Below are 22,601 nucleotides of genomic sequence, written 5' to 3'. Positions count from 1 at the left end.
AAAAGGCTTTTTTAAAGGTGGTTGGGTTATTAAATTTCCATTGTTCAAAAATACTAAAGGCTCAAAGTATGTGCAGATGAAAAAACCATGTCTTTAATCATGCCTTTCACTTCATTAATTATACTTAAGAAGCTTGTTAACAAACTTATCCTTTAACAAGCCTTTATTCATCAGTTTTCCCAGAAAGACTAATTCCAAAGCCTGGTGAAATCAGTGGGAATGTTCTAGCTGACTCCTGTGAACACTGGACAGGGGCCTGTGAGATTAAGACATCATAAATGAGACCGTTTTGAATGGCTGTCTCAGAAAACAGGAATTGCTGCTCCTTGGGAACCTGGTGTTGCAAAATGAGGTGACAGCAGATAGTTTATGTTTGACCCAAACTCGAACTTTTACAGGCCGCTGGAAACCCTTTGATGGGATTTCTAGGAGCTGTCCTGAGAGACCCTGTAAACTCCAGATGCCAAAGAGGTCCTGTTTAAGGAAATAACAGGCTCATCTGACAAAACTGGCAAGGCTTTTATGCAGCTCTGGCTCCAGATGGACCACAACTAGCTCAAGTTGAGTTTTCAGGCTGTGGAGGGAAAAGCCTGTCAGTGCAGCAGTGTTGTATGAGGTTGCGCAGGCCATGCTTTCCATGCAGGAGATCAGTATGTGCCAGAGAGGTGGAAGAAAATTAACTCTGAGCCTGAGGGCTCACCTTGTTTCGCGTTTGACACAGCTGAGCCTGAATGTGTATATAGTACTCTACAAGGTCAGGAGAAACAGAATACAAGAGGGTAAGATTAGCTCAGTATCAGAAATATTTTATGCTACTTTTTAAATGAATTACCCCTACCCTCCACACCTGTGTTAGCAATGTGGATTTCTCTCTATGCTCCTTTTGACTGCGCTGGGCCTTGGGGCGGTTCCCTCTTGCTGTAACTCCCACAGGCATGTTACCACCATTGCTGCAGTAGGGTTGTTTCTGCCATGCTTTTGCTGACTGGGGCAAATATAGTGGTGGTAGAGGGGGAAAGGTTGGAATCGCACTTCCATGGTCTGAAAGCTTTGTTCTTTCCTCAAATCTGAGATGTCAGTGAGCCTGCAGCACATGAATGTGTGTTTATTAAATCAGAACTCTATGCAGGCTGAAGGCTGAGGCATAACTAAGAGAAGTGTGTAACAAACTGAGGATCGACAGTGGATCCCAAGAAATGGGTCAGAAATGAAAGCAGTGGAGTAGAGAAACCTTGGCTGGGAGCAAGTCCTGTAGTGAACAAAGGGGTGTGGAGGCAGTAAAGGATGGGGACAGCAGAAAGAAATGCAATTTGGAGTGGACATTGCAAATGATGGGAACTGATTTGAAAAGGCAAGCAACTACTCTGTGCACAAAACATGCCTGTGCTCCTGCAACCTGGTCAGCACCTTTGATGGGCTAAGTAGTCAGAGTGAACTTTGGGGGGAAGACAGCATCCAAAAATAAATGCCCGCTGTTCTCCTTAGTGCTGGGATGGAGCACTCACCCAGTGCTTCCTGAAGGTATGAGCCCTGCTGGTCTGGTGCTGCTGAAGAAGAGCTTTAAATGCTTTCTCTAGCACTTACACCATTGTTGTCTCCCCAGTCTTTTTTTTTAATTTATTTTTATTTTTTTTTACCTTTTTTCTTTTTACTACTATAGTAACGCACAGCTGGGAATGAAAGTAGTGTAATGTACATTGGCAGGCAGCGCCCAGCTTAGAAGTCCCTGTCTGAAAAAAGATGCAACCACTGAACGAAGCTGGGCACAGAGTACAGGGCAGCACCTTGCCTAAGGATGCCCAAGCACTCGCTGCCTGATGCTTGGTTGCCAGCTCAGTGCCTCCGGGTGGCACTGAGGGTGGTGACATGCTTATGATTGCAGTGTTCACAGAAGCTGGATTTATTCCCAGTCCTCATCTAGGGTCCAAGCAGCTGTGCAAGAAAGGGTTGCTTGAAGAGCTGGGATGAGAGAGGACAGGTGAGTTCATGGCCCTTGGAAGTGTGCTTGGTTAACTGCTGTTGGAAACAGTCAGAAGCCGTCATTGTAGCAATGTGTGGCTGAACTTAAAGTTGTGCCCAGAGCAGGAGAGAGTTTGCATTCACTTTTAAAGCACACTGCCACTGCTGCTTCCCCCTCAGGGTCATCCTTTACCACATACTGCACTGGCGAAGGGGCGCACTTGCTAGTAGGGCAGATGGGAATATGCTCTCAAATGTCACACTAGTCACATCAGTGGCTTTTTATTTAGCAGTTGCCAGATCAAGTCTTTAAAGCAGGGGTCCTGCGATGGAGTAGAGTCTCAGATATTTTTCCTGTTTCTGTATCTTTGACAAATAGAAGATAAAGGGGAAAGAACAGCAAGAGCTAGGAGTTTTGCCCCTGTTCTAATGCTCTGATCTGCAAGTTCTGCTTTTCTTTTGCCCCTGTGAACTTTTGCCAATACCAGTAGCTGGTACGCCGGAGATAACAACAGCCATAGCTGTGCTCATTCTGACTGTGCTCTATTTCAAGGCTATTTATTTTTGAGGTGTCTTTTGCAGGAAAACTACCAATGCTCAGAAGAGGTAGATCTGTGAGTCCGTATGAACCAAGACGGACAAGAGAACATCTGATTCTGTCCAGTCAAGCCAAACTCTGGTTAAGGCCAACAGCATCATCAGAAACTCTGGCCTGAATAGTAGGAGTGAGTCCTAAGGGCTCCTCAGACAGAGAAAACTGATAAACTGCTTTGGGTATGGTCATTGGTTCAAAATTGTATTTGTTGTTTCTGTATTTTTTTAGCCTGTTCTTCTCTTTTAGAATCAAGGAGATCAGGAGAATTCAGGAAGCCAGATAGAGAGTACAAACATGTGGGACATGGTCCTAGAAATGAAGTCTGTGAAATCAGGTCTCCACTGGTCCTGCAGCTCACAATAACCTGTGCCTAAGTCTGATCACTTTAATCTTTTGGGAGTTAATTTATGTTTAGAACTTCAGTAAAGAAAATTATGAAGAGAGATGGGTCCAAATTGCAATGAAGTGACCACTGAAAAATTTGAAAAAGTGGGTGCTTCTTTATTTTTGTTTTTCCATTTGTTGACTAAAGATTTGGTCTTATTAAAGACAAATACAACCTTCCCACTGATTTCAGTTGCCAGGACACTGTCCTCCACATGCATCTCTCACTGACTGGGGAACCTCAAACAGGGTTTCCTAATTGCTAGTAGAGAGACTAATAGCCTCTTCTGTGCTTAGCCTGTGGGAATAGGAAATAAAAAATAAAACAACAAGCAGGACCAGGTTTACAGGCACATTATGTATTGAATGATGCATATTCTTACTGAATTTAAAACGCTTTGGATTGTGTTGGCACTTCTGCAAACCCTGCCATACACACACCTGCACATTTGACTTGGTAAAATTAATCCCTCAAGACCTGAATTGCCCAAAAGATACCTGCCCTGCCATGTGCTTGGCTCTGAATTACTTGGCAGCAGGGATGGCTACAGTTATTTATGTATGTGAGAGCAAAGCTGAGCTCAAGGCACTCAGAAATAACAACAGAGCATAAAACCTAATGATGGCCCAGCTCCCTTTTGACTCAAAAGCAATAATATCCCACACTCAGAAATTTGCAAACAGTTGAAAATATTCTCCTTTACTTGACTGCACAGCTGAGCAATTACACCTTGCACGGGAACACACCTCTAAATACTTGCATACAGGCTGTGGGCTGGAATGGGAGCAGGCTTCTGGATGGAGACACAGAACTCTGAGCAGCTGCAGCTCCGCTGTCAGTAACATGAGTGGCATGCCAGGAATAACATCACATTTATGCCAGGCTCAGAACCACAGCCTGAGGTTTTTGAAAGAGCATTGGTTCAACATAAGTAGGCATTACGGAGCTCACGCCCTCTGCATCATATATCTTGCAACTAAATCAAGTCTCCCTTTGAGAGAGTAAAATAGAAGGAAGCAATAGGAAAACCCAATTCAGACAGCACAAGCTTTGTCTCAAAGGTTGCGAAACCCAGCGTTTGTCAAGGCTGAAATGTGCAGATATTCACTAGAAAGGCTTTCCCAGAGCTGTCGGTGATCAGCATCTCTGACATGCAGGCCAAACGTCTGTTTTTCAGTTTAAATCCAGACGTGGATTCAGTCATTGAGTTTGCTGAGGCTTGAAAGGTTATTGAATCATTGCTGCCTTAAAATACACTGCTCTGCATGCCTTGTGGCATACTTACTTCACCATACTTACTTGATGCTGCAGCTATCACAGATGCGTATGCTGGGTGGACACTGCTAGAACCTAAAAATAAGAGATTGAAATTTTCAGCTATTTGAACCAAAAACCTCAATGTTAATGAATAAGAATAAATTGAGAAGGAAAGATTAAGGAAAACAAGGTGTGCAAAAATAATATGAAAATTGCTTCACAGTGTTTTAATCTTTAAAATCCAAAAGTTGTGACAAAAAAATTACAACCTTCATTTATTGAAAGGTATCACAAAATTAATTCTAAAATGAGTCTTGGCCTATCTGTTGAACTCTCAGTTCAGACAAGTGAATCAAATAACTATTTGTTGATTCCTATACTTGAAAATCATGACAGCATTTGGGAATGCTTACTCCCACATGAATCAGTTTATATGGCAGTATATTATTTGTAAAGATAAAGACTAGCCATAATTTTACTGCAGTTGAACTCTCAACTCAGTGAATCCACTCATTTGTGTTTATGTGAGACAGACTAATTTTGTATGTGTCTCAAAAGCACAGCTCTAACTCCAGCCAATCTGTTGGAATTAACTTTTTTATCCACTCCTAGTACTTCGACACTGAATTACTGAATTCATGATCCACTAAATCACGGTATATTCAGCTGCATGCCTTGTTCCTTAAATTTTAGGAAAGCTGTAGGCCAAGACAAAAGCAATGCAAACATCCATGCTACTGACCTATATCTCTGACCCTATGCATTCCAGGTCTAGTCTTGGCTGCAGCTGCAACTGTTGTGGTTCTGGTTGTTGCAGGTGTTGTGGTTGGCTTTGGTGTGGTGGAAGGATCCGTTGTTGTGGTCGTTGGTGTTGGGGTTGTGGTGGCCATTTGTGTGGCTGGTGTCAGCTCCGGAGGTGTCTGATGCTCTTTGCGGACTGCGTTCCCTGTAGGAACATTGACACAATCATTGCAGCTGGATGGGTGACACATACGGAAGCATCATTACTAGAGCTCACTGTTTAAGGCAGCCCAGACTCATATTCTCCTCAGGATGTCTACAAGCATCCTCATCCATGGAACCATTAGTACCTTCGTTGCTGTGTGGATGTGTAGCACAGGTGCCTGGGTGACAGTGTTACGCCGCTCTCTGGAGGGTGCTGACAACAGCCTGTTGCAGCCTTAGTGTTTCCCCTACACTTTTGTGCTTTGGCTAGGAACACCTATCAACCTGACAGATGTCTCATACCTACGAACTGGTTCAACAGGTCAGTTGGAGTTTTTGTTTTGCCATCACCTTTTTTTCAATGTAATTAAACCGTTAGTCTGTATAAATGGAAATCAACTGACATCTGGTAATAAAAGATGGCCATTCTGAATCATAGACCAGAATAAAATATGTGTTGCCCACCACAGCAGTGAAGTATTTTTTAAATGCTTTTGGCAGAAAGACCACTTTTAGGTAACGGTGATTCAGGGAGTGGGTCAGAGTCAGAGTAGGGAGTGTTAGGGCTTCAGCTGAGGGGAGTGGGGCAGAGCACCACCTGGGCAGTGCTGATTTAATCTAACTTTGACTCATCTCACAGTTGCTAAGACTTTTAAAATGTATCATCTGTTGTGAGAACAGAGACAATTCTAGATGCAAAATTTGCATCCTAAATATCCTTATACAAAATTGCTAACATGCTTACGATTCTTTAAAGTCACCATCTCAAAAAAAGATCCTTCACCATTATCTTATTCATCTATCTGCAAAAAACTGCCCTCAAATATATTCCATATTCACCTCAGTCTTGTTCCTCCCCTCCCTGCCCATAGCTCTGGGGATGGTCTGACACTGTGTACACGGAAAGGTGATGATGTGCAATCTATTCATTACTGCACACCACAAGCTTGTATTTTATTGCTGGATGTTCTCCTTTTTGAAAGCACCGTCATGAAAATGTCTAGTGGATTAATTACCATCTAATGCTAGCCAGTGAAAAACTCAGATCTCAGACAGTTTTAATAGGATAATGCTGAAAGAGAGCTCAGAAGAAAAACAACTCAGCTGAAAACATCAGTATGAATGGCTCTCTTTGGGCTGAACGGTGCCCTGCTCCACGCTGCTGTGCTGAAAGAAGACAGAGGCCACAGTGAGTCTTTTACAATCTGGTGCTGCTGGGGAGGGGAACAGGCACATCAGCTGGCTTTATACCTCAGCTGCAAGGAGCAAGGAAGCTGGGAGCTGACAGTATTAGCAGAAATCCCAAGGAAGCAGCATAGTAAGAGGAGAGAAAAGATGCTGCCTTGGTACATGTTGGCTGGGTTTCTGATAGAATCTTTAACACAAGAGGAGGGATCTCGAGGGTTAGCTGTTCCCAGCGCTCCTGCAGGCAGGGTGCCCGTCTCTCTCACAGCATCTTCAAAGAGTTTGCAGTGCACATGCCCTGCATAGAAAATTGCTGAGAGCTGTAATGGAGGATTCTGAAGTTCACAACACCTGAACTCACCCAAAGCACAGGCAGAAATAAAACTGAGAGAATGCCCTCTCTTCTCTGAATGGGCATATGCTCTCCAAGCACCGTTGCAGGTGCTCAAATAATGGGCTTGGTTTAGTGGGAAAGAGGCTGTAGGGAGGAGGTTGGATGGGGGCAGAAAAGTGGTAAAGGGTGTTACCAGTGTCAAACTACTTCCTATAAGCATCTGCAGGCAGTTTTGACTGGGATGAATACCGTAAAAGAGCACTGAGATCCCTAACCCATACCTTGTTCTGACGCCTTTTCTGCTGCATTAGTGGTATCTGCAGTCTTTGTAGCTTTTAGGTCTTGCTCTGGCTTTTTAGGCTCTGAAGCAAAAATAAGCACATTAGAAAAGGCAGCTTTGAAAGAAAATAATTTTATTTTATTATATAATTATAATTTCTCTAAATAGGAGACTATCGGTCCCTAAAGGAAGGCATCCCATCACTTGGCATTAGGTAGGCCAGTCAGTTTAACCAGAGAAAAAGTTATGGCGGAGTGCCTCTAGAGAATAGTCACCCCAAATTTTTTGGGCCAAATTCAGGCATTTTTGCTGCCCAAAAGCTCCTGCCAATGTCAAAAGAATTTCTGAAGTGAGCAATAAATATGGGTTTTTACCACTAATAAACAAATACTCCTGAGATTAATGCATCATATTGTTGATTTTCCCTCTGAATAGCAGAGTCTCCTGAGAATCAGTGTCACAGTGTGTGTAGGGTCTTTGGGGAATGCCAGCTAACATGCAATATTTCAGTCACTAATTCATGTTCAGATGTACTTCTTTCTTGCCTGACATTGTCAGATCATCATGGGACCAAATTCTGAATGCCACAAACTGGCTTAGAAGGAAGATTTTTTTGGTCCTTTTTTGATTCTAAGACTTAAAGCCACCGAAGTACTTGGAATATTTTTTACAGTTCATATACGGCTACCCTGCAAAAGAATCTGCCTCTGCTTTTATGTCTGATTGAGTACTGAAGGATTTTGATCTTCTATGTTTTTTTCTTCTTTAATTATTTTGGTAGCACTGACCTTTTTTGAGAAATTACTCCAGGGTTAATGGTTTCCTTAAAATGTGTATTACTTTTTAAAACAACATACTTTGATTTTTTTTGCCAGATGCAGATAGTTAGAATTTTGGGAAGGTTTTTCCTGCTGTGCCCAGCATTTGGGAAGCACTGTAACCACCAGCAACATTTAAAGAAATGTCAAGCACTATGAATCTCTGGTATCCCTGGGATAAGGACCAAAATTGCATCTCTGACAGCTGATCAGGTCCGAAGCAGGATTTTTCATTAATCTGGCAGCAAGTGAGTGTAAACCTCAAAGGACTGTCTTTACCTCCTCCAGATAATAGCTTTAAACAAAGTGGTCTCTATAATTTAAATCAGAAGAAAAAGGTAGCTTTTTTAAAATTAAAAAAGAAGTAGGAAATCCTGTATCACAAGATGGCCCCAGCAACATATTACAGAGATTTTTATCAAGAGCAAGCTGTTTCTAACAGAGAACAGCTGAGATGGCTGGGCTGAGGTGGCAGGGCTAAGGAAGGTTGATGGAGCCAAGCAGGCCTTGGGGAAGAGATGGATTGTGACCATCAGATCTCTTTGCTACTTGTGGGACAGGGCTGGGCAAAGCAAGGTAGTGGCATCCTCAAACACTGGGTTTGATGTAACAGTTATTATTTGTTCCTCTGATCATCCTGGATTTTCTCTGCATCTTTGTTGCTAGGATCCTCACACTTTCATTCAAACTGTTTGATTCAAGAACAAAGTGAAGGAAGCTGATTGCATCTTTGTTTTGCTGCAGGAACAGGCTCCTGGTATTTTGTTTGTGTGACTGAGACGTGACTTGATGCCCCATTTCTACACTGATTCTCACATAATGTCGGTTTTAGCACTGGTGGAAAAAATCCTTGATTGCAGCCTGCTAGGCTCTACTCTGGGTGCAATTGTCCCTGGTCTGGTGTGAGACGTTTGGGCTGATACTGAAGTGTGGGTGCATTTGGGAATGATGAGATGTGGTTTTAGTAAAGATTTCTTAGAAAAAGCCAAGATTTCTAAGGTATTGCCTTTATTCTAGCAGTGCAGAATATTTGGGTCAATAATTTCTGCATACCAGGTCAAGTTATATACAAATCTGTACCTATTTGCTTGTAAATGTAAAGGTATTGCAAACAAGGCACAGCTTTGAGTGATGCATATTCAGTCTGAACAAATACAGCTTTCAGATTTAAATTTTCCTTTGTGCAAGTAAAAGCCTAAAGATGAGGAAAGAGCTCTGTACTTTGCTTCCAAGGACCAAACAATAATGTACAGGAGAAGTGCAGAACTCTAAGTAGCCTCTCTGTGGCCTTGGATGAATGAACCCACTGACAGGCCTCGGAGTTCATGGAGAAGATACAGCACATTTTTTTATACTCCAGCTCATAGTGGATAAGCTCAGAAAGGCTCAGGCTCAGCAATAAGCAAAAGAGCCATGTTTGGAAAATGTGTAGTAGTATGAGACATTCATTTTGTTTTCGTTCACACTCCCAAGGAAGAGTCTGAACATAGTTGTTAAAGGGGGCACAAACAAGTGTAATTTCAGTGATGGAGGCACTTCATGTGCATTTGAACATCATCTGCCACCTGGTGTGAGACTTGATCAAAGACCTCTGAAAACAACTAAATTATTTAAACTGACTTGAGTTTTACAGAGTAAGATGCTGATTAAAATGGTTATACAGAGCAGTTCCTTATCATATCATCCTTAGCTAAAGCTGCTGTGCATTGCCATATGTGTCATTAGTATATTACCATTCATTATTATACTATCCACACTGAATATCCCAAAAGATAACATGAATAACATTAGGATAAAATCAACACACATAACCTCAAATGCTTCAGTAAAACGTTATGCTCACCAACACATTTAAAGCAAGGGGGAAACTACTTGGTAACAGAATTCTGTGAAATGTGGTATGACCGAAAAAATGATGACTTCCATATGCTTAACATAAAAAAGTACCATGAGGGATTTGGATGAGATACTAAGGGATGCATGAACTTCTGTCTTTGAATAATTATATCTTCATATTACACAACTAAGAAGATACAACAGATAGTTGTGAATGGATGTAAGGGAAAGTCAGTCACAATTACTTGCCTGATTTAACAGTTGTGCTTTTTGAAGAAGAATATTCAAGAGTTGATGGATATGTCACACCTTTTCTTGGCTTTCCCTCTACAAAAAAAAATCATTAGAAAGCATCACAAAATATTCTACGTTTTCTTGCAATAAAATTCTCATTTAACCTATGTGTTCAGAATCAGACCCGCTTATTTATTGCCCAATTCATTTTCTTGACGGTTTCTTTCATCTGATGGCAGAATCTCAAAACCATGCCACTGTAAATGCCAGTGCCTAAATCCAGCATCATGAAAAACAAGTTAGAAAGTCATGAAAACACAGTCCTGGGAAGGATTTGAAGAGGTCAGTTAGTTTATTCCTTTGCTTTCAAATGGTATTAAGCATAAGGGCACTGTTCCTGAACGATATCTGTAAAATCTGTACTTAAACCCACAGCTTCCCTAGGCAGCCTTTTACAGTTCCTGACTATGCAGTTGCCTTAGAAAGCATGTTTGATGTGGGATTCCTTTCGTCATGCACACAATGTTCTTCTCTGACCTCACTTTTGCAAGATGCCATTTCTGGCAATGGTCTTTTGCAGTAATAACAGTGAAAGAAGGCTATGCTTGTGTCTGGGAACATGTGGTACCTATATTCAGATCTAAAATGAGGGTCCTGTCTTTAAACAATGAGGTACATTTCCCAGTTAAGCTTTAAACCACAAATCATTTTAGTGCCACAGCAGATGCTGTCTCTATTGGTACATGTGAGCATGCAATTCCATCTCTTGGGGCAGTTTTTATATTCCCATAAATCACTGGTTGAAAAGTGTTGCAGAGAAACCCAGTGTAGGGAAGACTGCTCTGGCCTCCAGGAGTTGGTGGGTGTAGGACTTCCAGACCCTGGTGACTGTCTCTACAAGATGCTGTGCTGTGTCATGCAGCTGGACCACCTCAGGTGAAATCTACATCTACCTTCTGCAAAACCCGAGTCATGATGGTGATGCTAGGTTTGCTTTCCTTTATTCCCTCGGTAGATTCTTTAAGAAGGTGCATATGGCACTGCGAGCATGTCAGTTGTCATGCCAGGTGATTAATCCAGAGACCAACAGCATTGAACAGAATTAGGTGCTACAGACTCCTGGGAACTGAGGTCTGTTTCCCCCATGATGGCAGACAAAGAAGAGTATATGCCAGAGGAACTGGTCATCTATGTGTAGGGATAGCCATGCAGATGGAGAGGCACTGTCCTTTGTCCCTTTTCATTATTCTATCTCCTTTGTTTTACTCCTCTGAAATTTCCAGCATCATTTAAAAACCCTAGATGAAGAAGTTAGTTTGAGTTACTAATGAGGCAATGTTGTAAGGAGCCATTCCATTTCTCATTTGCAGGGGTATAAACTGAGAGCAGCTCTACTGAAGTCAACACAGATCACACAAAGACCAGAGCTGCAAACCTGAAGCCTGCTGCTGTGCAAATAAACTAGCTAGCATGGAGAGGCTGGCTGCTCCTGGACTCTGGGATTTTTGTTCAACAGCAACTTGCATCCCATATGTGACCAAAAGATTGGTCTGAGGCATGACCTGAATGTGGCCCTGCTCTCTGGAGCAATGGTAATACCTCTTTTTCACTGTCTAGAAAAAGTTACAGCTAGGTTGGAGTTTGTTTAATGTATTTAAAAATGGGTTTACATGTAGGCTGAAAACCTCGACTTCTGGCCATTGAAGTACAAGCTATGGGGTGGTGGCTGCTCACACTCTCATGCTTATTTGTGATTAGCAAACCCAGAGGTTTAGGACTCTATTTTCTTAACCCACTAGCTGCAGAACTCCCACTAAACTGAATGGAGTCATTCAACTTGAGTGCCAAGGCATTTCAGTGCTTGAAAGTGAATACCAGCACATTTGCATACCTCCTGGTGTGTTGGCTGCTTTAATCTCAGAGGACAGACCTCTTTCCCCACTGCCCCTAAATGACGCCACTTCATCGCCTGGGCCCCCCGAGGATTCCTCTTCTGTGCTCTTTTGTGCAGATGCTCATTCACAATTTAAACATCACAAACTCTTGTGACAATAGCCTAACTAGGAATAAACTCTTGGCACATTTCCAGAGTACAGTATCTCATATGGGTCTGGTCTGCTGAAAGGGAATTCAGCTGGAGAATAGGGGACTTGGTTCAAGCTCTAAAGCTGTCCCGAAATTAATGCCTTAAGTGACTTTGTATATTTATTGGGGAATGCTTTATGCAACTCTTGTCTTTTTATAAGTCATAATAAAACCTCAACTCACCTCTTTTTGAGAGTGAGATCTGTCTACATTCAGCCTCAGGCTGCTGGGATGACTAGCACAGCCTTCCTGAGGTTTTAATCTTCTAAATTTCTCTCTAAAATTCTAAAATTCCCACATTTTCAGTAGGCATAGTGAGAGTTTTCTTCCTATTAATATATGAAATATAATATGATATATGTTATGTGATATGTTAGATTTACAAATGAGCTAGTTTATAAACTAAGTAGTTCCACTGACATCAGTGAGAGCACTCAGCGTGCATAAAATTAAGGGCACGAGGGACAAATCTCATCATGCCTACGCATACACAGATTTCTCATCATCTCCTCTTACATGTGCTTGTAACTTTCTCTTGTATCTTCTTTTATAGTGTCTCATTAATTAAGAATAAAGATTTGTTACTGTAAAACAAAAATCACTACAGTTTTATGGGATAACAACTGAGCCGCTACTGAAGTAAAAAAAATCTTATTTCCCATTTATGTACCAGAATTACAATGTGCTGTTTGTTGGGGAAAAAACAACAACAAGCACAAGTAGCAATTCAGCTATTCCAGGAAATTTCTACTCATCCAACATAAATCCTTCTCATAACGTGGTGTACCCATGGCAGAATGCTGTAAAAAGTGCATCCAAATATATTAATGCAAACTCTAGATGACAGTTCATTTTGGTCAGTTTCTGAGACCTCCTTTGCTGTCCACAAATTTTCACATGAAAAAAACATTTCTTTATTTTTAGTGGCTGTTCAGTCTCTTGAGCTGTTGATTTTTTCAGGAATGATGTACTTGACTAGTATCATTTGGTTGTACCTATCCTAAACCTCCAAAAGTGTGAACCAGCAAGAACTGACCCTCTGTATGGATGCAGCAAAAGTTAGATTTAGAAACTGTATGTAAAGTAATGTAAATTAGACCTCCTTTCACACAGATAGAATGAGTGCAAGTAGGTTTAAGGTAACTTGAAGCTGGTGTAAAGGGTATCTAATTTAAAAAAAAAAAATTTGTGAATTTTGTCAGTGAATGCAAGTGAGCTACTGTATATAATGTTGGGAGAAAAAAGGAATGAGCATTAAATTGATGGATTTCCCTGTGCTGAGTGGATATCTAAACTGTTTGGCTAACAGAGGTGGTGAGAATTCATAACACAGTTGGGACACATCAATAGAATTGCTTGATATCGGGTTTGCAAAAATCCAGTATGGTCTGAGATGGGTTGACAGAAGTCAGAAGTTGCTTCAGAAGATGTGAACTCAGGTGCAGGCTGAGGATGCTCCAAATGGCCGAAAGGCCCTTTTAGCTCCCTTAGCAGCAGTACTTACCAGGGTGGAGAGCAAGTGCAATAGGAAGACCTCCCCATCAGTACTGAGGCACCGATAGCAGGTGTTAAGGTGCCCTTGACAGTCAATGCAGACCACCTGTCACCTCTGGCAGTGGGCTCAGACCCTCACGGGGCTGAACCGACCACACTGCTGTCAGGGTGTATGTCCCTTTGCAGGCTACATAGGAAGCCTGGAATAAAAACTGTCTCAGGTGCATTATTCATGCTAAAGCTAGGTGGGGTGGGCCTGTGGTGACTAAACAGGTCTTTAAAGTGAGAAGGTTGCTTCCCCCTCTACCCGTCGCCGCCCGGCTGGTCAGGCAGCAGGGAGCAGCCAGGAAGGGCAGGTGGCTCCGGTGCTCCACCACGGTACCTGACACGAGGAAGGACTCCCTCCAGCGTGGCAGTGATAGGGACCGGACCCCGTTGGAGAAGCTCCCACGGTAACCGGAGTGGCCAGCAACTTTCTGGACGAGGATCTTCCCACCTGCATTGTCGATTATACCACTGCAAGGGGAAAACATGGTGTCTGAAGGTGTAAATTCCCCCCCCAAAACTTAGAAACTGTTCAACAATGCAAGAGGTATGAAGCATTCACTTTTACCTTTAAACCAGGTGCTATAGTAGAGCTGTGACTCTACTACTAAGTCTGCTGCTAAGAAATATTTGTGCTTCTTCCACATAGAGAAGAGCTGTTAGGATCGGTTTGCTCTTCCCACTGATCTACTGTGTTTAAGTTTGACCTAGTTGCACACAAGAAAAAGCTACTGCCTTTGTTAAAATTCCTGCAAGCTTGGTTGAATGACTGAAGATAGAGGGAGAGGTACTCAGAGGAGTTTTTGGGCCAACCATGTGACAGAAATACAAATTAGAGGCAAAATTCCTACTCACTTGACTTTTTTCTTTGAGTTCCAGTATGTGTTATCTACAACAAACTAAGCCTGGTGCTGACCTCAGTCTGGAGTAAACTGAACACAGTATTGCTGGAAGCTGTAGAAAACCTGATAGACTCCACGTTCAGTGCACATTAGATGGTGTTCAGCATATGACATAACACGTATTTCAAGACAAACAGAAAACCTTTAGGGTGTGCAACTGTCGCGGCATCATTAGGAAAGCAGGCAAACCAGGAAGCGACTGCGACTACAGGAGTGGTAGGACTGGTAGTAATGACACAGTGCAGGAAAAGGAGTAATGGGCAGCAAACAGTGGTGAAGGATCTGTTAGAGCTGTAGCTTTTTCTGATGATTACAAGAAGCTGCTGAGAAAATAACTGTAAGGTAATACACTGTCTGCGAAAATGCAACATATAATTTAACAAAGCCAAACCCCGCTGGCAAATGAGGGAAACTGAAACCCTCGCTGCAACAATACAGGCAGCGGGCATTTGAACTATGGGGGAAATTGCAGTCGCTATCACTGTTTTGCAGCTTCCCTTTGAGATATGTTCCATGTGCAAAGACAATTTCCACAGTGGACTAGTATATGAAGGAAGAATTTGTCATTTGAAAGCCAGACACCTGTCAGTCCTCTTCCTAGCCAAGGGGCTGAGCAGACAGAGCTGCAGCCAGGAGGTGGCAGCCCTATGCACACAGGCACTGCGGAGGTAAAGTATAAAGTCCCAAAGCCTTAGTTACTCAACTTTACTCAAGATCCCAGTTATTACACAGAACTGGAAGCACTGCAATAACTCAAATAACTGCGAATTAAACCAAGTTGTCAATCAGGCTTTATAAGTTCTCACTACATTTTCAGCTGAATGCACCCTGCCTCTGCATCCTGCCTGCAGTTATGGTGTGTTTTAGTTGTGAAGTTATTCTCCATTAAAATTTTATGCACATTTTTTCATGGCTACTAAACTCAGCAAAATTTGTGCTTAAAATTTGTATTATGCGTTTGCTTTTCTAGTGTCCTTTTCTGTATCAGGAAAGCACATTATTCAGCCTTTGATGTCAAGGACAATTAAATTCAAATCTGGAGAACCAAAAACAATCTCAGAAAGAGAGTTATCTATATTCATCACTGGTAAGATGTCTTTTTTCTGAAGCTTTATTAGCAGCAGCAGCAGCTCCATCCCTATCTTCCACTTGAATAATAATAGTACAATAGTAATTCTCCATGCATGAATGAGAGATCTGCAAATCTCAGGACACTTCTACACAGGTTGAGAAACATCTTCAGACATAACTGATTTCAATAGGAATGCAGAATTGATAGCACTTTATAAGACTGGATCTGTTGCACCACACATGGTCTTTCTCACAGGTTTTCTACTAGAAGAGCAGCCTGCAATTAAACCTACAAGGCAGTGGGAACTTTAAAGGGTTTGTAAAGCTGAGAGCTCCCTACACTGAAATAAGTTTTGTTTGAGTGCCTTGCTCATTTGGACTCACTCACCTGTGAATTGCAGCATTGCAAACACTGGAAAAGGAAGCATAAATGTCTGTGCCATAAACACGGTATTTTACATCTTGACATCCAGGAGGGCATTTTGCAATGAATTCTGGATTGATTATCTTCCCCGCCTTGACATCGCAGTCGATCTGGGGTACATCTGTGAGTGCAAAATCTTGATAAAGTCAGACTGAATGTTTTCACAGCTCAGTCATCTTGTCATGAAACAATGAGTAACTGAGTGACAGGGATGCCCTCCTCTTATACCTTTGTATCAATGGTTTTGGGATACAAGATGTGTCGAAGTATTCTGCATCTACAATATAACATACAATAACCCCTGTACTGAGGGATGTGGCTGTAACTAAGGATGGAATAAAAAAACCTGAGGATATTTCTGACCTTCAATGTTTGCTTCTCTGAAGGAAGTATCAGTTATGACACTTTGCTGAAGAGAGAAAGAAATGTAGTCACCCAGGCTGAAGTAAACATGTGGGAAGAAAGGGGTAGGGGAAGAGGTGGCTATGAGACAAGACTGGGAAGGACTGTGCACACAGGAGGCAGATGCTTCCCAAGCCTCCTGCTGTGCTCATATAGCTAGCTCTGTGCCACCTATTACTCCAGGCTGCAGCCATCATCCCTTATATTTTCCTTAATTTTAAAAACTATTTGCTGGGTACAATTTACTTTGAACAAGGGGTTTAAGTTCACAACCTTGCAGCAGGCTTGTTTGTCAACATGAGAAAAATAACCTGTGGACAGAAATGCTTTTGTAGTGGTATAGCCGAAAGTTATACATCCTAGTGCATAGGACATGCACCACTTGTCTCATGCTAATCAGCTACATATGCTTTGTGTTACAGCAAGTCCATTTCACATATTTATGTCTCTCTCTCTCTCTCTGTGAAAACCTTAGTGCTTGCTTAGATCCTTGTGTGGTACCTAATGACCTGTGAAGACACATTTTAGTAGTGAAGCACACACTTTCGCCTTTACACCCATTCAGTAGCACACACTTAGCGATTTGATTTCAATAAAAGAATGTTAATTAACATATGCTCCCATTGACTCTGCAGAAAACTGTGGAGTTACCAGATTATAACCTCACTTTGCACTTTTTTTTATGCAACAGACATGTCTGCTGTAAAGCAGCCAAAAATACACTTACATAGCTTAGCCTTTTTTGTCTTCTTTGGGGCTTCCTTAGCTGCATATGTACATATATGAAACACACCTAAAACAAAGAAAACATAGTTTCAGAAAAAGGGGGGCTGTCAACATCAGTCACCACAAGCTCCTGTGCATGAGATCTCCCACATTTGAATCAACAGCTTGAAAAAATGAAATGGGAATATCTCAGCTACGGCTAGGTTTCTACTTGTTGGTTAACTTCGCAGTCAAGATGGCAGCTACTGTGTTTTTTAAAGTGGATTAAAGATCAGTTCAGTTCACACATTCGTATGTGGAACTCACTATCAAAGATGTCACTGAGTCCATGTGGTCCAGAAAACCATGAAAGTCCCCAATATTTCCACAAGCAGTGGAAACTTTGCAACTGGTGTGATAGAGATGTCTGTGAAACAACATGCTCTGTGTATAAAGCAACTGGGAATTTAGGTAGAAAAGTCCTTCTTAATAGTCTGTTGGGGAGGTTATCCTGTAATTGTGTGTTGTAGCATTTCACTCGCTGGTAGTAGTGGGTATGGGATACCGGGCAGCATTATGGAGGTTCTAGTGTGGTATGTCCCACTATCCTGTCCCAGCAGGGGCACTGTTTTTCTTCAGTAAGTAGAATTATTATTTGAAAAGTGTAACAATAAAACAGACATACATTTTTATATTAAAACATACATCACAATATATGCATGTAGCTTACCTTGTCAGGTTTCTTGCTAAGTGCATGCCATACAAAAACTTTTAATTCTCTGTGCTTTTAAAATAAGCACACCTATTACAGGTAATAACTTCATTACAAATATCGTGACTTTCCTATTCACCTTTCCTCTCTCTGAGCTTTCAGAGGGAATTGAAACTCTCTATGATGTGTTGGCTGATCCTCTCATCATTCGTTAAGTTAATCTTACTAGAATATGCAACAGCAGTCTTATTTCTTCCTTTTATGCTATTCTCCCCCTAGACTGGTTGCAGAGAGTTTGCAGACTTAAGAACTCCTAGAATTTGCTCAAAAGAGAAATCAGTCTCACAGTGTCTGAACTGACAGTGTATAGATGCAGTACTGGAGCCTTCTGTCACTGGTGCAGTTGTGTAACCAAGGCAAAACTGTAGTTAGATAAAAAAGGAGACAACTAGTGGAAAATAAAGTGCAAAGTCCCAACAACATGCAATGTTGCCTAATTTAATGTGGAGAAAGTAATTTGTTCTCTTAGTAAAGACAGACCAACTACATAGATAGCTATGAATTTGCACTAAGAGTGGCTATCCTGCCAGACTTGAGGATCCTGGATAGCTAGAGGGAATATTGCTTGGGAAAATCATAATTAAAGTTATACAGCATCTTTAGGCTATGTGGTGGCTGGATCTCCATCAAAGGGGAGAGATGTAAGTAAAGTACACTAAGAAATCATGCTTGATCAACCAGAGTGTTCATGTAAGATGAACTGCAATTTCTGGAGTCTCTACATATTCCCAAAAAGCAAGATCCTGTCTGACTGCCAGGAAAAAATAAAATAAGACACATTTATAACCTTTTTCCTTTAGCACCTTCTTGTTCATGGAAAGAGCAAGAACACAGAAAAGTTGGAAAGGGATGCTCCCACGTAAGAAACAGCTAATTTTTCTTTGGAAGGAATCTTTACATTTCAGACATTTTTCAGATCCAACTGTGCCATCTGATATGGACTACATGTAGCTAGTCATGTACTTAGAGGTCTCTGCAAGTAATTAATATTGTTTCTATGCCAAAGTCAAGAAGTTTGGGTAGCCCGTTTCTGAAAAGCTGTGCCAAGGCTTACTTCTCCTGCCATTGAGAGCTTCATCAGCCATGGAGTCCAAAGGGAAGAGAAAAAGCCAGCAGCCATTGGTCAGTCAGGACAGGATAGTACAAACCCACAAACTACTAATTGCAGTACATCAACTGTACTTACCAAAGAAGGTTGCAATGACTGTGGCCTTCATGGTGAGTAAAGCAAAATCTGTTTACGTCAGTAAGGAGCACTGAAAAGGAAAAGAAGAGTACATCAGGCTGCGTTCAGAGGTATCACAGATGACACTGGAACGGTGGGGGAAGAGGAACTGTGCACTCTTCTTCAATCTTTCACAGTCCTCATGTGCTGCATCCTCTTCTCACGCTTTGTAGAAGCAGCTGATTTCCCCAGAGGAGATAGGTTTGGGCTGTGGCACTCCCATGGACTGATTTTTTTCTATCCAAGATTTGCCTTTTTTCTCAGGAAATCAAGATTTCATTCCACATACTTATATCTGAAGACAGTGGCAGAAGAGGACATGATGGGTACAGACATGCTCTGACAGGTATTCAAGTTCATTCACTATTCTTCTAAGACATAATCACAGAATTGTACTGTCTGCACATCAACTGCACCATGTAATCTCATACAGATATGGGGAACATGTCTGTTCACTCCTGAAGGACATTGTGTAAAGTATCTTGCAATCATGCAATTATTTGTGAGCCAAGTTACTGGTTTCTTTCCTTTTCTGAGAATGTGTGTGTGTGTGTGCGCGCGCATGCATGAGCACCTGAGATTAAGAGGACTCTGTCAGAACATCTGGACAACATTTTTTTCTGGGACTTCATATATAGTTCCTGACCCCCTGCTATCCCTGAAGCTCTTGGCCAAGCTACAAGAACACAAACTGATCAGAAGTAACCCCTCTCAACTTCTCCTGAGCATCACCTCCCACGATGCTTTTGCAGTTATTTGGTCATCGTTGAGGGAATCCTGGGATGGATGCTCATAATTAATCTCAGCCATTAAAATGCTACAAGATAACTGATAAATAGCAGAGTAAATAGTCTGAGAGGGATAAAATATTTGTGTTTTTTCCAGGAAAAACTCAAGGATCAAAATAAGCTTGATCTTCAGAGAAACTGATTACATGTAAAAGGCAATATTTGTACTAAAATAAAAATTATTTTGCTATCAAGGAAGAAAATACATGGAATGTTAAAGTTGTAGGTGATCAGGGAAAGCAAGATACCTGCCTCTTGGAAAAATAGCAGTGGTAGATTTCACATAGCAATTTGTGTACTCAGAACCAGGGTTTTGGCTGCTTCAGAAAGAAATTTAGACTGACAAGGCAGATACAGGAAAGAGACAAAAAAATCTGCAATATGTCTTCATTTACAATGTTTCCACATTTTTTACTTTAATTGCTCTTCTCTTTCAAGCAAGCCACATGCTTCTTGGGTGAGGATGACTGAAATAGTATGCTAGACTAAACTGAGTTCAGCCAGTTCTAGGTCTACATAATTTATAACCCTTTTTACATGAACCAGCTGCACCTCTGATTTTTGCTCCTCTGCTATGGTTAGAGAACTTCAAATGCCAGGATATACTAACAGTATCACTTCCTAATAGTACTATGTCTTTCCTTAATGATCGCCCTAAAACAGTCCTCCTGCTAGGCTGCTAAGGCTGAAAGCAACAGAGTTTGCTCAGAAGACACTGAACTGAACCCTGAGGGTGTTGAAAGTGGCTCAACATGCTGACTGTGTCTTTCTGCAAAATGATGGACAGTGCAGTTGAGATAACCCTAGATCATACAAGTGATAGCAGCAACAGCTGTTATGTGGAAATATTCTGCTGTCACTGTTAGTTTCTGTGAAAAAACCTTGTCCATCTCCTGGAAGAAAAATCCCTTTTAGGCATTTACTGCAGTGTATGTCCACTGTGAAGCGCTAAAGGAAACAGCAACAAGCTGCAGAAGAGGGTTCAGAGGAACTTAGCTCAGATGTTTTTCTCTTCACTTATATGTCTCAACCCATTATGACATCAGAGGTATCAAAATATTACCCCCCAGAATGAGTTCTCTCTTCAGGTCAGTTCCAGAAATAGAAGAGGCAGCATAAGAGTTGCAAGTCATTTTCAGAATCACCATGCACCATTAAAGACGATACTGGCACTGACTTAGGCTTTGGAAAAGGCATCTTAATATGAGCATTCCCAAAATCTGCAATGAATAAATTCAGCAGTGGCATCTTTATTTAAAGTCAGAGAGCTGTGAGAATTTGTCCTGACAGTATTCGGCTCAGTGCTGAGGTGTTTTCGTCTCCAGTTTAATTAGACTAGAAAAGGTCGGAGATGGTAAAGGACCCATGTAAAAGCCAGCTTCATGGGTGGGTCGCTGTTTGTAGAGGCAGTCCAATGCTACTTAAATTTTTCTGTCTCACAAAATGTATAACCACTCATAGCACCACTGCTGCGCAAGACTTCTCACTGCTTTCTGAAGGCTGTGCCATCCCCAAACCCTGCTGTCCCCAAACCAAGGCTAGCCGCCCCAGGAGCCATCCCAGTCCTCTGGGACGTCACTACCCCAGGCTTGGCTGCTATTGCAATCTCTACATGGTCTGCTGGTGGCATTGCTTTTCAATGCAACAGAAAGTGGATGTTTTTCCTAAAATATTATTAATTTCCTGCAGAAAGAGACCAAGACATATGAAAGGTGTTCATATGTAAAGCCTGTTGGGGCAAATGAAGTTAGCAAACCCCTTAGCCTGATATAACAGATATTTTATCAATAAGAGAATTAACAGAAGCTTTCTGACAAGGCTGTTAGATTTACTTAATAGATTTGTTGTCATAGCTACACAAAAAAGCATCTTATTGTGGACTCTATACTTTTTCTGGTGCATTTTATACTTGTATCCTGATGGAAATAAATTATAATAGTAAAGAAACTTTTTTTTGCCACTATATTAATTTCTACATTAGGCACTGGCATGCCAGGAAAAATGCATAGACATCCTGTGACACAGCTTCAGTGGCAGTGTTCTCAAGGGGGGTCCTGACCTTCAGACCTTGGGCTGTCACATGGGGGAAAGCGCAGGAGGATTTACACTGCCGACCATTAAGTGTCTGCCTTAAAGGCTCCAAGCTTTTCGTTGTGGGAAGTCTGTGTGCCTTCATTGTATTTGGGGCCTAGGGAGTCACCTGATTTAAGCTGTATGAGATCTCCTATGTTGTGCACTAGCACAGCATCCACTACTTCAAACTGGTAAAGGGAACAACAACCTGGAATAAAACAGTGGGGGGTTTTATTTCTCTGGGAAGGAAAGAGAAAGCATGGTTCCAATGCATGCATGCAGCATGCTTTCTAGTCCGTGTAGATCCACTGGGACGTTTGGAGATGTTTTATCTGTAGATCAAGAATAATACTTTGCTATTAAACACAAAGCTATTGTTCCTTTACCAAATGAATAGGTCCCATTAAAACAAAATCAAAAGTTTCTACTCTGGGTTAGTCTGGAGTATGAGTTTTGTTGAGATTTGTTCTTATCAGATTTCCGTTAATGCAGTATTTGCAGTCCCATTCAGTACTGGTAACTAATGGCCATTCAGTATTAGATCTAAACTGTATGCTGGATCTTTGTTTATCAGAATACTTTTTCCCATCTGTATCCTTCAGACTGCCATAACAAAAGTTACTTCATACCAGTATCGCAGTTAAGTATATACATTATATGAAAATGTGCTTAAATACCAGCTAAGTCAAGTACAAATGCAGTAAGAAGTCCCTCTTTCAGTGTTTTCCAGTGCAGATCCTATTTTATCTTTTAAAATAAAATTTTGATTTGAAAGAATGTTAATTAC

The 22,601-nt window shown here is 41.5% G+C and overlaps 1 protein-coding gene across 2 annotated transcripts in view; it reads right to left on the bottom strand.

Moving 5' to 3' along the window:
- Positions 1-22,601, bottom strand: part of VIT (vitrin) — a 53,912-nt gene that overhangs the window by 19,392 nt on the left and 11,919 nt on the right. For both annotated transcript variants that reach the window (XM_074896914.1, XM_074896915.1), the window contains exons 2-9: positions 18,915-18,984; positions 16,979-17,044; positions 15,814-15,970; positions 13,790-13,923; positions 9,844-9,921; positions 6,942-7,022; positions 4,939-5,142; positions 4,239-4,289 (exon numbers count right to left, since the gene is read on the bottom strand). In XM_074896914.1, the coding sequence (XP_074753015.1) occupies positions 4,239-4,289; positions 4,939-5,142; positions 6,942-7,022; positions 9,844-9,921; positions 13,790-13,923; positions 15,814-15,970; positions 16,979-17,044; positions 18,915-18,945 (802 nt within the window). In that variant the 5' untranslated portion in view covers positions 18,946-18,984. The remainder of the gene's footprint in view (positions 1-4,238; positions 4,290-4,938; positions 5,143-6,941; positions 7,023-9,843; positions 9,922-13,789; positions 13,924-15,813; positions 15,971-16,978; positions 17,045-18,914; positions 18,985-22,601) is intronic.

Source organism: Athene noctua, chromosome 1 (genome assembly GCF_965140245.1).
Source record: "Athene noctua chromosome 1, bAthNoc1.hap1.1, whole genome shotgun sequence".
NCBI lineage: Eukaryota > Metazoa > Chordata > Aves > Strigiformes > Strigidae > Athene > Athene noctua.
This window is presented reverse-complemented; position numbering and strand designations above follow the sequence as displayed.